This window comes from Aedes albopictus, chromosome 3 (assembly GCF_035046485.1).
Source record: "Aedes albopictus strain Foshan chromosome 3, AalbF5, whole genome shotgun sequence".
In the NCBI taxonomy this organism is placed as follows: Eukaryota; Metazoa; Arthropoda; class Insecta; order Diptera; family Culicidae; genus Aedes; species Aedes albopictus.
The window spans coordinates 202677953-202691824 of NC_085138.1; the positions used below are offsets into that span (position 1 = coordinate 202677953).

Genomic DNA, 13872 nt, shown 5'->3' on the forward strand with positions numbered 1-13872 from the left:
GAACCGATACCAATGGCGACGACCACAGCGACGAAAAGGGACTTGCGATTGGAAGCTCGGTACGTGGAACTGCAGATCTCTCAACTTCATCGGGAGCACCCGCATACTCGCCGATATACTGAAGGACCGCGGGTTCGGAATCGTAGCGCTGCAGGAGGTGTGTTGGGCAGGATCTATGGTGCGAACGTTTAGAGGTAATCATACCATCTACCAGAGTTACGGCAACACACGTGAGCTGGGAACAGCTTTTATAGTGATGGGCGACATGCAGAGGCGCGTTATTGGTTGGTGGCAAACCGACGAAACAATGTGCAGGTTGAGGATCAAGGGCCGATTCTTCAACATCAGCATAATAAACGTGAACAGTCCTCACTCCGGAAGCACTGATGATGACAAAGACGCATTTTACGCGCAGCTCGAACGCGAGTACGACCGCTGCCCAAACCACGACGTCAAGATCATCATAGGGGATCTAAACGCTCAGGTAGGCCAGGAGGAGGAATTCAGACCGACGATTGGAAAGTTCAGCGCCCACCAGCTGACGAACGAAAATGGCCTACGCCTCATCGATTTCGCCGCCTCCAAGAACATGGCCATTCGTAGCACCTTCTTCCAGCACAGCCTTCCGTATCGTTACACCTGGAGATCACCACAACAAGCGGAATCGCAAATCGACCACGTTCTGATTGATGGACGGCACTTCTCCGACATTATCGACGTCAGGACCTATCGTGGCGCTAATATCGACTCTGATCACTACCTGGTGATGGTTAAACTGCGCCCAAAACTCTCCGTTATTAACAATGTACAGTACCGGCGACCGCCCGGTACGGTCTAGAGCGACTAAAGCAACCGGATGTCGCCACCGCATACGCACAGAATCTCGAGCCAGCGTTGCCGGACGAGGGTGTGCTCGATGTGGCCTCTCTAGAGGACTGCTGGAGTACAGTCAAAGCAGCCATCAACAACGCAGCCGAGAGAACTATCGGGTACGTAGAACGGAGTCGACGAAACAATTGGTTCGACGAGGAGTGCAGAGCGGTTCTAGAGGAGAAGGATGCAGCGCGGGCGGTAATGCTGCAGCATGGAAGCCGACAGAATGTGGAGCGATACAGACAGAAGCGGAAGCAGCAGACCCGTCTCTTCCGGGAGAAAAAGCGCCGCCTGGAAGACGCGGAGTGCGAGGAAATGGAACTGCTGTGCCGTTCACAGAAAACACGCAAGTTCTATCAGAAGCTCAACGCATCCCGCAAAGGCTACGTGCCGCAAGCCGTAATCTGCAGGGATAAAGACGGAAGCCTCCTGACGGACAAACGTGAGGTGATCGAAAGGTGGAAGCAGCACTTCGATGAGCACCTGAATGGCGAAGAGAATGTAGGCACGGAGGACCAAGGCAGCGGAGGAAATGACTATGTTGGTGCAGCAGAGGACGGGAACGAACCAACTCCCACGCTGAGGGAAGTTAAGGATGCCATACACCAGCTCAAAAACAACAAAGCTGCTGGTAAGGACGGTATCGCAGCAGAACCAATCAAGATGGGCCCGGAAAAGTTGGTCACCTGTCTGCACCAGTTAGTAGTCAAGATCTGGGAAACCGAACAGCTATCGGAGGAGTGGAAGAAAGGGATAATCTGTCCCATCCACAAGAAATGCGACAAGTTAATGTGTGAGAACTTTCGAGCGATCACCATTTTGAATGCCGCCTACAAAGTGCTATCCCAGATCATCTTCCGTCGTCTTTCACCTAAAGTAAATGAGTTCGTGGGAAGTTACCAAACCGGTTTCATCGACGGCCGGTCGACAACGGACCAGATCTTCACCGTACGGCAAATCCTCCAGAAATGCCGTGAATACCAGGTCCCAACGCACCACCTGTTCATCGACTTCAAAGCGACATACGACAGTATCGACCGCACAGAGCTATGGAAAGTCATGGACGAGAACAGCTTTTCCGGGAAGCTTACCAGACTGATGAGAGCAACGATGGACGGTGTGCAGAACAGCGTAAGGATTTCGGGTGAGCTATCCAGTTCATTCGAATCTCGACGGGGACTACAACAAGGTGATGGACTTTCCTGCCTACTATTCAACATCGCCCTGGAAGGTGTTATGCGACGAGCGGGGCTCAACAGCCGGGGTACGATCTTCACAAACTCCGGAAAAACTGTCGGTTTTGCGGATGACATGGATATTATTGCTAGAACATTTAGAACGGTGGCAGAACAGTACACCCGCCTGAAACGTGAAGCAGCAAAGGTCGGACTGGTGGTGAATGTGGCTAAGGCAAAGTACATGCTGGTAGGTGGGACTGAGCGAGACAGGACAAGCCTTGGCAGCAATGCTACGATAGACGGGGATACTTTCGAGGCGGTAGAAGAATTCGTCTACCTCGGTTCCTTGCTAACGGCGGACAATAACGTGAGCCGTGAAAAACGAAGGCGCATCATCCGTGGAAGTCGTGCCTACTATGGGCTCCAGAAGAAACTGCGGTCAAAAAAGATTCACCCCCGCACCAAATGTACCATGTACAAGACGTTAATAAGACCGGTGGTTCTCTACGGACACGAGACATGGACGATGCTCGAGGAGGACTTGCAAGCACTCGGAGTTTTCGAGCGACGGGTACTAAGGACGATCTTCGGCGGCGTGCAGGAGAACGGTGTGTGGCGGAGAAGGATGAACCACGAGCTCGCTGCACTTTACGGCGAACCCAGCATCCAGAAAGTGGCCAAAGCCGGAAGGATACGATGGGCAGGGCATGTTGCGAGAATGCCGGACAACAACCCTGCAAAGTTGGTGTTTGCTAACCATTCGGTTGGTACAAGAAGGCGTGGAGCGCAGAGAGCACGATAGGCGGACCTGGTGGAGCGTGATCTGGCGAGTATTGGGCGTGACCGACGTTGGAGAGCTGCAGCTGCAAATCGGCAAATTGTTGATTCAGTATTATAATGAATTTGATGTTAACTAAATAAATGAAAATGAGACACTGTTTTCATAAACGAATATTTTCAGCAGTAAAAAAAAATACAAAATGAAAAATGTTTTCCACAAAATTTTCCACTGATTAGGAAAATCGGTTGGAAAAGTCGGAAATAGTAGTTCACGTAACAAGGTGCAGAATGACAATTTTTACAGCACGAGTCGTACATTTCTCCAACAAGGCTTGCCGAGGATAGATTTTAGCAAAACTTTTTCATCAAGCTCCCCACTGATATTCATAGCCATTCTTAAGAAAGTCTGATCATAGCAGGTTATACTGTGCAATAGTCACAATTTTTCCAGAAGTCCAGAAAACATCAAGAAGAGTCAAAATTGAAAACAGTGCTGTACTGGTTCATTACACAACGCAAATCAGTGCTGTAATGAAACATTATATCACTGCTAATTTGGTGTGGAAAAGTAGGCCTTTTCCTGGCAGATTTGCGTGAGGTAAAACAGCCTTAGGAAGTCCTGAAAAATTCCCAAAAAAAATATTTATAAAAGGGAATTTCATAAGCTACACTCCCGTTGAAAAGTTTGGGGTCACCCCCTCAAAAACATGTCATTTTTTTAGGCCCATATCTCCGCCAATTTGCGTCCGATTTTAAAACCCTAGGTTTCATTAAAAAGATAATAAGTCAAAGAAACTTTGAACATGATTTAAAAGAAACTTTTTCAAAAAAACTGTATGTAAACTTAACCCAAAGTTGCCAAATTTTCTAAAAAAAATGAATATAAACTTACGGCAGTGTCGCTGGAAGTTGGGTCGACCAAATTTTAAGATGAGAGCGGTAATATGACCCATTTTCTATTAGCTTTCAACTGCTTTTTACAGAACTTAGCTAAAAAATCTAGAAAAAAAGTTATTAAGTAAATTAATCCTTGATGTCATCGACCAAAAGTTTGGGGTCACCCCTCAATATGATGTATCGGCCAAAAGTTTGGGGTCACTTTCGTAAAACATGGAAAAGTGATTTGGTGATATCTTCGTCATCTATAGTTCAATTTTAATTATTTTTGGCTCATTTCAAAGATAATTAACTAAATTTACGTTTGATGTCTTCAACTTAACGTATTTAACGATTTTTGTATATAAAAATGTTATGTAAAGTTAGCACATTTTACCACGCTTCAAAAAATGAGGCAACTTTACGTTAAGTTTTAGTATGTAAATTTCAACAAATATGTGTGGTTCAATGTCTATGCAGTAAGTAGCATTCATTGTGTTTCAAATAAGCCAAGAAGAATTAAAATTGAATGAAAGATGACAAAGATATCAACAAATCACTTTTCCATGTTTTACGATAGTGACCCCAAACTTTTGGCCGATACATCATATTGAGGGGTGACCCCAAACTTTTGGTCGATGACATCAAGGATTAATTTACTTAATAACTTTTTTTCTAGATTTTTTATCTAAGTTCTGTAAAAAGCAGTTGAAAGCTAATATAAAATGGGTCATATTACCGCTCTCATCTTAAAATTTGGTCGACCCAATTTCCAGCGACACTGCCGTAAGTTTATATTCATTTTTTAGAAAATTTGGCAACTTTGGGTTAAGTTTACATACAAAATTTTATGAAAAAGTTTCTTTTAAATCATGTTCAAAGTTTCTTTGACTTATTATCTTTTGAATGAAACCTAGGGTTTTGAAATCGGACGCAAATTGGCGGAGATATGGGCCTAAAAAAATGACATGTTTTTGAGGGGGTGACCCCAAACTTTTGAACGGGAGTGTATATTCTGAAAAATTTTCAAGATGTGTTTTTTCGTTCCTGAATATTGACCAATTTTGTGGAAATTGTCCAGATGTTGGTTTATTTCCGACCGTCTTGATTGTTAATTTGTACAAATATGATCATTACTCAGGAACGAAAAAAAAAATCTTGAAAATTTCACAGAATAGGCATCGTACACAAATTACGTAACGCTATAGGGGGAGGGGGGAGTCCAGCGTAGCGTTACGACTCATACAAAAAAATCCAGGCTTCCATACAAAAAACGTTACGAAGGGGGGGGGAGGGGGTCTGAAATGGACAATTTTAGCGTTACGTAATTTGTGTACCATGCCATCTATCTTTATATATAAAAATGAATTTCTGTCTGTCTGTCTGTCTGTCTGACCCTTATGGATTCGGAAACTACTGAACCGATCGGCGTGAAATTTGGTATGTGGGTAGGGGACTCTATGACATTTCCCCGAATTCCATTACCCCGAATATTTTATTTCTGAATTATAAATTTCGTATTTTCCAATACGAAGGAAAATCATGACGTTCATCCCGGAACGAACTAGCTTGGTCGATAAAACTTTATTCCCCCTTTTTTACGGTGAGAATACCTAAGCATATGAAGCTCCTGGAACCCTTTGAACAGATCTCTGACCAGTATGATTAAAAGAACAGGCAATAACCAAAAGAAGCAAAAAATCTCTACTCAACAATTGGTTTCGGATCATATGGATGAAAGAAATAAACTAATGTGATCATGTCACTCTTCCATATAACAGTATAACTTGAAAGAACAGCCCATGATTAAAAGAAGGAAAAATCTCTGATAAAAATAATAATATTTCCGACGCCAACAAATTGCTGCAATTAATTATTAGAAAGAATAGCCTATGTTTGAAAGAAGGATACATAAGTGATGATCGCATAGTAGAATTTCCTTGAATGAAAGTTCTTCGGTAGTAAGGTCAGAAAAAACAACATATGCTCAAAGAAGGATTTTTTATGTTGAAAATGTGGTAAAACACTTGATGTACCGTTAACTACCCATGGCGGGTCTCGAGGTAGGCTTGCGGATAAGTAATTCGAATATGCGGATAAATAATTTGAATTCGAAGAAATGGATCATTCGGAGTAACGGAATTCGGGGTAATGTCATTCGGGGTAATGGAATTCGGTGAAATGTCCTAAAGCCACTTATGGGGCCGGGGAAAATTGTTAGCTTGGTGTGAGACCTCTCCGGTCTCTGGAACGAGGGGCTCCCTACAGATGACTTTGCGGGGGACGTGCCTATGGAGCTGTATGACAAAAACACAGTAGTCAGGCAGTACGACGCGACGTTTGCCGGAACAGCTAGTAGCTTATAAAATTCCTTACAAAAAGAAATATTTTTTGGGGATTTTTCTGGACTTCGTAAATAGTTTTTCAGACTTTTCCAACCGATTTTCCTACGATGTTTCATTCTTAAGTTACGATTTTTCAAACAAACCGTTCATACAGCACATCTGGAAAATTTCTACAAAATTGGTCATCACTCAGGAACGGAGAAAAACCACATCTTGAACATTTAACAGAATTTAGCTTAAGTAATTCCCTTCGATTTTTTTTATTGAGAACTTTTGGACTTCCTAAGTAGTTTTTCCGATTTTTTCAATCAACTTTCCTGAACTGTGAGAAATTTTGTGGAAAAAATAATCATTTTGTATTTACTTTTCAATTGCTTAGAAAATTTGCTAATGATTTCACAAATAAAAATTGTATCTAAGATGCTTCGTTCGTGAGTTTTGATTTTTCAAAGTTTGTGGTGTCTGTGCGAAATGTCCGTTTTCCACTGGAGTTTTCCGGAAAATTAGGCGACCTTGATTTTTTTCAATTTATTGTGAAAAAAAAACATTCAATTGTGAGAACCTTCGTACCAATTTGTACGATAATTTAAAAAACCCCTGCTCTGCATTGTTTCTTGTAGAGTCCGTACATCCTTCCATATAACCAATGCGGTGCAGTAGTTTTCAGAGAACGAAGAGCAAAACAACTAAACTTTGACAGTTTAGTACGGACAGCCAAAGTAATCAGCATTGAACTTAGATTTGAGTATTTTGAACTAGCAGTTGGGAGAAATAAGAATGAGAAATGTTTGAAACAATTGCCCATAAATCGAAAAAAATCAAGATCCAAAAATATCCTTGCACCATTACCATATTTGTGCATAAAAATTTACCATAATATCCATCTACTTACTTTTAAACAATTAATTATTAGCCTTATTAGGGAGATTTTCGGCCCATAGCTCATCTCCAAAGTGATAAATGAACCAGCTACGGGCTGAAAGCCTCTTTAATAAAGAAAACAATAATAAATACTATCTCCACTGTTTTTTTTTTACGCTTTCAATTCTCAACAACCTCAATACCGAGCAACCAGGAACCCTATTATAAGTTCAGGTCAGGTGAAATTCTTCATCCAGGGATCAACCCGCCAGTTTGTTTAGTTATTTTCTCTCGTTATCGGGCTTCGAAGCGTCCGAAGGCCTTGATTAGCGAAAAGGCTTCAGCTGTATCCACCGCATTCCAAGTGAGATAAGAAATTGTTTGGCCAGCAAACAAACTTCGACGTTGGTGGGTTGGTCGAGATGGTCTTGTGAGGTGCGTCCCGCGTGACATTGCTGCAGCCGAGCCGTCCCGTCCTATGATTAATCGAAACGATAGAGGCATCAAAGTTTATCTCTGCTCGCGCCTTCGCTTGTGCATATTTTGAGAAGGGCTGATGACGATTGCCGTGGTTTTATTATTTCACCATCACCTTCGAATGCTCCCGGTGGTGCTTCCCGAGCCCCATCATCGTCGGACAGAGATTTTAGTTCCTTTGTTGAACCCGAACCCGTGTGCTTTGGAAACCAGTTTTCAATTAACACATGCGAAGCAGCAGCTCTGAGAGAAAGAGTCTCGTCGGCAAACTCCTCCGCCTCTGCACGGTTATGGCGATATAGGCCGGACTGGCCATGTTGGAGGGCTCCCCACAGCACATGCCAGACTTGCCGGCCGGTTCGGTGAGCGGGCGGGCGAAGGAAAGATCAAATGTAGCACAAAGGTGAACGAAAAAATTGCCATCTTTCGTGAAGTTCTTTAACGTGTTTTGTTTCATGTTCCAGTTCCTCCGTGTGTCTCGCTCGGGGCTCGGATCAACCGGAGTGGCTGAATGCGGCTAAGTTGGTTGTGCGCTTGCAGCCTTTCTCTTGACTTCATCGCTTTGGCATGCTTCGCACGCCGTTGTCGCCGTCGAGGGGATAGAGGGGAAAGAACGCAGAATATCAACTCTGAAGATCAATAAATCAAAGCAGGGTCTTTGACTTGGGCTGGATCGAGCTTTTGCTAAGCGAAATGCATATGCTTAAGTAATTTACGTTCATAGCACTCTGGGTTTTACTGTTTATTTGCAGCGGCCTATATACGGTGGAGTTTTAGATGCTGCCTTTGAAGGGAATCATTGGTATATAATTAACTGTATGTTCAACTAAGTGTTTACTTTCCAAAATGGCCATATAGTGCTGATGAGACGTGAAAAACTTGGTTTTATCAGTTGAAGTATTTTCATAAATCTCTGAGAACGTCCAAATGCAATGAACCAACCGTGTAGTACATTGAACGATATCTTCCTGAACTCTTATCAGTACCGAGAGAACCATTACATCACACCCAAGTTAGGTATTCGGCGTCGCGCATACCAACCAGCTAACCAAAGTCGCTTGCGTTGGTGACTCCGGTCTTATCTATAGGCAGGTATACTTGGGCACCTTTTGTTTCTCTCCCCCGAAACTCTGGTATTGGTGTGCGAGGGAAAATTTGATGATGCTATCATAAAAGTACATTTCATTTTCAACGACTAAACACTTTACTGTCACACGATGCATATAGCACAGTGCTCAAACCGCATACATCACCTCAAAGTGTTTTTATGAATGGGTTACAAAAAACGGTTTGACTGATTCACCGAGGGTGAGATTCAAACGTTGTTACAGATTTTGAGTTTCCAATTGAAGTTATTCATTCATATAAAGTGATCAAAGTCGATTAAAGTCGGTATAAGTGGTCACTGTTTCCGAGGCCCGTGGCGCAATTGGTCACACGTTTGCTTCATAAGCAGATGGTCATGGGTTCGGTCCCAGCCCCGGCACTTTCGTCAGTTGCTCTTTCCTCCTGAGAGCAGCTGACACTGACCCTCTTCTGAGCCCATGGCTCAAATGGACCCGGATACTTGGATATCGGCGAACTGCAATTCATAATGGACCCCCAATCGGACTGGAAATAGGAAGAGCCAACAGCCACACATCAACATCCTCGTGCTTATCATTCTACCAGGATAGGGTAGTAAGTGAAAGCAGCGCAACGGCAATCAGTTCGATATAGTACAGTTAGAATAAGACACATTTAGGCGCTTTACAAAGTGTAAGTACAGATTCCATTTGGAATCGCTCACGTAGTGCCCTAGTGGACAATAGTGATTCAAGAATAAAAAAAAATGATAATCAAAATTTGTCACTAAACAGCAGATAGATAAAGCACAACATTCAAATACACACTTATTTCTGAATTGCCTGTTCGGTACTTTTTGACGAGATTATAACAGCTGTACGATCTCGGTAGTTTCGGTAATCGATTTTACTGAGGTTCAGTAAAACAACTGTCAAAATCGTATGGAAAAGGCAAACAATGCATTTTTGCTGAACGAGCTCGGTGCTCAGCAGTTTTAATCTCGTCAAAAAATTATCGAACTCGGTAATAAAAATTAAGTGTGTAGATATGAAGAGGAAAGGCCAAAGGTTCGTTGGTGGGTTTCGGTTGTTTTTATTTCTTCCAAAATAATTAGTCACATTATATTATGATATTTTAATTAGATTTTCGGTCGGCTAGATCTTAAAATATCCTAAACAGATCATACTGAGCACTTCTCCATATTAGTTTTGGCATTATTTCTATTGATTAAGCTCTTATCTCAAACAAATTAAAATCTGTTTGTTATATATTCAAATTATTAAATAGATTTTTTCACCTTAGGAGTTAAGGGTCGATTTCCCGCTTAAGCAAGGAGCCATATTTGACTATATGGGTAAGCATGGCTTACCAGTTAAGCCGAGGTGAGGAAATCGACCCTAAATCTGTTAGGAATTAGTTTTTTTTTTATGGAACAGGAGTTAATGCTCGGATCCAGGAGTTCAATTTAGAGACATCTGCAGCAAGCACTGGATTTCCAGAAGAAATCAAGGATTCTCAGAAGAAATTCCTGTAGGAACCTCGTCAATGCTGAAGGTTTTTCACAAGGAACTCTTGAGGGATTTCTTAAAACAACTTCAAGAGGATTCCAAGAAGGAAATTCTAGAGAATTCCAAGAAGGAAATTCTAGAGAAAATGAAAAACTCATGTTGGAATATCGAAAGGAAAATCTTGGTGATTCTCAAAAACAACTCTTGAATGAATTACAAGAGGAGTTCTGGGTTAAGAATGATTTTTTTAAATGAATTCCAAATCCTAGTTAAATTCCTAAAAAATCCATAAATAAGCTCGCAAAAAAAATGAGTCATTAAGGTTAATCCGAAAAGGAACTCGTGAAAGATCAACGATTTCCAAAAGATAGCCAAACGGAATGGTTCAAAATGACCTAGGGGAAATCCAGAATGAACTTCTCAGGGAATCCTACGTTCTTCAGAGTTTCAAGTGATTGCATAGAAAAAATCCTCGAGATTTCTTAAAAGTACCCAGAAAAACTTCTATATAAATCTGTCAAGGAGGCATGCCAAAAGATACTCGAGGTGAATCGCTTTCTGGAAGGAAGGAAACATATCCTTCTTTGTTAAGATATCGAAATCACGTTCCGAAAGATTGATCATTCCCGGAAGCGTGCCATTTTTAGAAACTTCGATCCCTGTACTAGAACTGTAATATGCGTCACTCTTGCTTTCAACGGAAATATGCAGATGAATGTATTTATTTTTCTTAAATACCCATAAATTTGATATTATGTTTTCAGTTCAAAACCGAATTAGCGACATTATTTTTTTTACTTCCACTGCTTTTGCCTTGCGTTAAACAAAAAGTCGGAAGTGGCACGCTGTATAGAGTACCGGGTGTACAATACTATAAATTGAGGTAAAGCCCAAAATTGTGACGTGCTGGAGCAAATTTGATCCCCGTATCTGGTTCAGTGGTTCAAAATCTGTCAAAGACACATAGGATTGCTCTTGAGACAAAAAAAAAATGTTGCGCTGTGTTATAGCACATTTCATACTTACTTCAACAATTAATTGAAGACTAACTTATAGTGACTTAGTCACTGGAAAGCCTTCTGGCATTTGGTTGAATAAAGTCTCTTCCTTTTTTTGAAAACACAACCATTCCCTTACAAAATCTACAACTTGAGCTATAATTTCATCTTTCAACTACTGAGAATAGCATTTAATTCCTTTACCGAATCAGCTAACATTGATTTCTTTATTTCTATAAAATATTTGAGGAAGTCTCTGTTAATTAGATACTGTGACATCATCCAGATAACAATTAATTTTTGTTCTGGAAAATGTGTATACTGTTGCACATTTCTTAATGAATTAGATTGTATCAAATACGAAAAAAGAAGATTGTCATGTGACAAGATTTTCAGTTCAGGATTTATCTAGGTATCTTTTTTCGATAATAAAAATACTGAGATATTTTTCATGTGTTGTCTGATTAACTGATTTTGACGAAGAATGATTTGATTTCGGCTTGTATTGTATATTTTTATATGGTTCAACTTTTATGCTAGCACCAAACTAATACATATCAACAAAACATCCGGAAACATAATTTGAAACCGCAAAATTAAGCAACCCTTCGAGGCTCGCTGCCCACAGTTTTGGAAACCGGGGTAAAATAAATAGAAACTTTATTTATGTGACTACAGGTCTTGCGAGATTTTGTTGTTGCGGAATGTATTCAAGTTGAAAAAAACCTCGAGGAAAAAAATTCAGAACACGATTATAGCTTTCTAGCTCTAAGAGATATTTTTAAAGAACCCAAGATATCATACATCTATTTTTTTTTTGTTGTTTTTAAAAAATCTCACAATTTTAAATAGCTTTTGCGAATCTTATTTAAGAATGTTAAGATTTAAAGCTTAAGATGTTAGTAGATCTTCAAGAATTTTGACGGAAATTGCAGAAACATTGACGAAAATTAAAACAATAAAGTTTCAAAAATAAATGCACTAATTTGTCAAAAAACGTGTTTTCGTCATCGATCAATCAATGAAAAAAATGATTGCACGGCAAACAAAAGGGGATGCAGTCATTCATCTGGCGGAAAGCTCTTCGACGAAATCGATGCGGCTTATTTTTCCTATAATTATCACCAAGAGTATAATATTGTACTTCTAAAATAGGGAAAATAATATACTTAAAGTTAGTCAAATTTTTTTTTTTTTTTAATACATATTACTAAATGGGACAAACTCTCGACCAACTCTTAATACATCATTTGGCACAAATATTTATTGATAGCCGTCGTCTATCATATTATATCGTAGACATACCTATAAAAATGTTTTATAATTAATGAAATGATTAATTGATAAAATATAACTGGTGTCAATACATGATTCTAAGGTATTCTTAGAAACTTGGATCACCTACACGAATTCGAAACGTTACCAATACCCTTCCCACAAAAAGCGTAAAATGAAACAAAATTCCATAGAACTTGTCGGTGAACCGCATGGTCGTCGGTCACATACATTGCGGTTCTGCTGGAGCATCACAAATCTTCATTCGTATCGCTTGTTGCTTACCTGTGAGTTGCTGGTAGACTGTATTCCGATAATGAGTGTCGATAGTACTGCGACTACGAGGAGACTTCCGCCGAGAATTCGGGTCTCGGACCCCATTTCTGAAGCACTTAGTCAAACACTTGCTGCCACTCGAGCTATAGCTAGAATGTAGGTTTTCTTCTCAACAATGTTTCTTATCCAGCAACAAATTCAACACCACTAATCCAACACTACTAGACGATCACAGAATAAACCTGAATTGAGCAAAAATAAAATAAACATGAAAAAAAAATTGCAAATTCAAATCTCCACGGGGAGACTAAGCTCAGATCAACCGCTGAACACAAGAGTAAACATCTTCAATTTTTAGTCTCCTTTCTTAAACACGGAAATATCGGACGAAACAACGAAAAAAAGAAGACTCAACACATCAACAGATTGCTCAACATCACGAAATCACACGCCGTTAAATATAGATCGCTTATATGTTCCACCTAATTCTTCACTAACTTCATTATTCCCGTGGTCGCGATTAGACTTTGATATTAAAATAAACTCTGACGAACCGCGACTCCAAGTCCAAACCAAAAATCTAAACCTCCAAAGAGTAAACCGCGAAACGAAGAGAGTACCTGCTCCGGCAGAACTTGCCTGCGCCAAAGATCAACCAAGACTGGCAGACGCACAAACGGCAAAGTACTGACTAACTTGCTGCTAGCTCACTGCTCACTCAATTCACTAACAGACTATCGCGACGACGGACGACGATGACGACCAAGAAGATATCCAATGGATCCATCCACCACCGCGACTCACCACTGCACTGCCACCCAATGAACCGACAGACACGAGAATCAGACACACGGAAATTGCGTCCTCTCAAGCCAACGGCGCAACACCAAATGAATGAAAATTTTATTATAATGAAATATTTTTAATCTTGTGGCTACTCCTTCGGCGTTATTCTTTTCGCCTAACGCGCAGGGGACTTCATGTCGCGATTCACGAAGCATTCGGTAAGATTCCACTATTTTGCGTGAGTATTTAAGCCATTATATTAGTATTTAATCAAGACTTGAATGAATAAAGAATTTAATAATCAAAACAAAACTGCGGTATTATTTGTTTTCAGAAATACATATAATTGGATAATAAAAACAAACGAAATTATGAATGTTCATTGACTAAGTACCGCCAGTCGGGGTGACATTGGGCCTGGGGGGTAACTTTGGGCCAAAAATCAAGAAAGATGTTTCGCTCAAAAAACTAACATTTATCGAAGTCATGATCAAAAAGTGGACAGTATATGGTAAATATACACTCCCGTTCAAAAGCTTGGGGTCACCCCCTCAAAAACATGTCTTTTTTTAGG

The 13872-nt window shown here is 40.6% G+C and overlaps 1 protein-coding gene across 24 annotated transcripts in view; it reads right to left on the reverse strand.

Annotated features, from left to right (window-relative positions):
* The window catches only part of LOC109404958 (basement membrane-specific heparan sulfate proteoglycan core protein), a 305493-nt gene extending 292087 nt beyond the window's left edge, over positions 1–13406 (reverse strand). For 15 of the 24 annotated variants that reach the window (XM_062858588.1, XM_062858581.1, XM_062858573.1 and 12 more), the window contains exons 1-2: positions 13317–13406; positions 12522–12754 (exon numbers count right to left, since the gene is read on the reverse strand). In XM_062858588.1, coding sequence (XP_062714572.1) covers positions 12522–12617 — 96 coding nt within the window. In that variant the 5' untranslated portion in view covers positions 12618–12754; positions 13317–13406. Of the gene's footprint in view, positions 1–12521; positions 12755–13010; positions 13269–13316 lie in introns of those variants that run through there. The other 9 variants (XM_062858585.1, XM_062858591.1, XM_062858583.1 and 6 more) reach the window with 3 other exon arrangements.
* Positions 13407–13872: the final 466 nt, after the last annotated feature.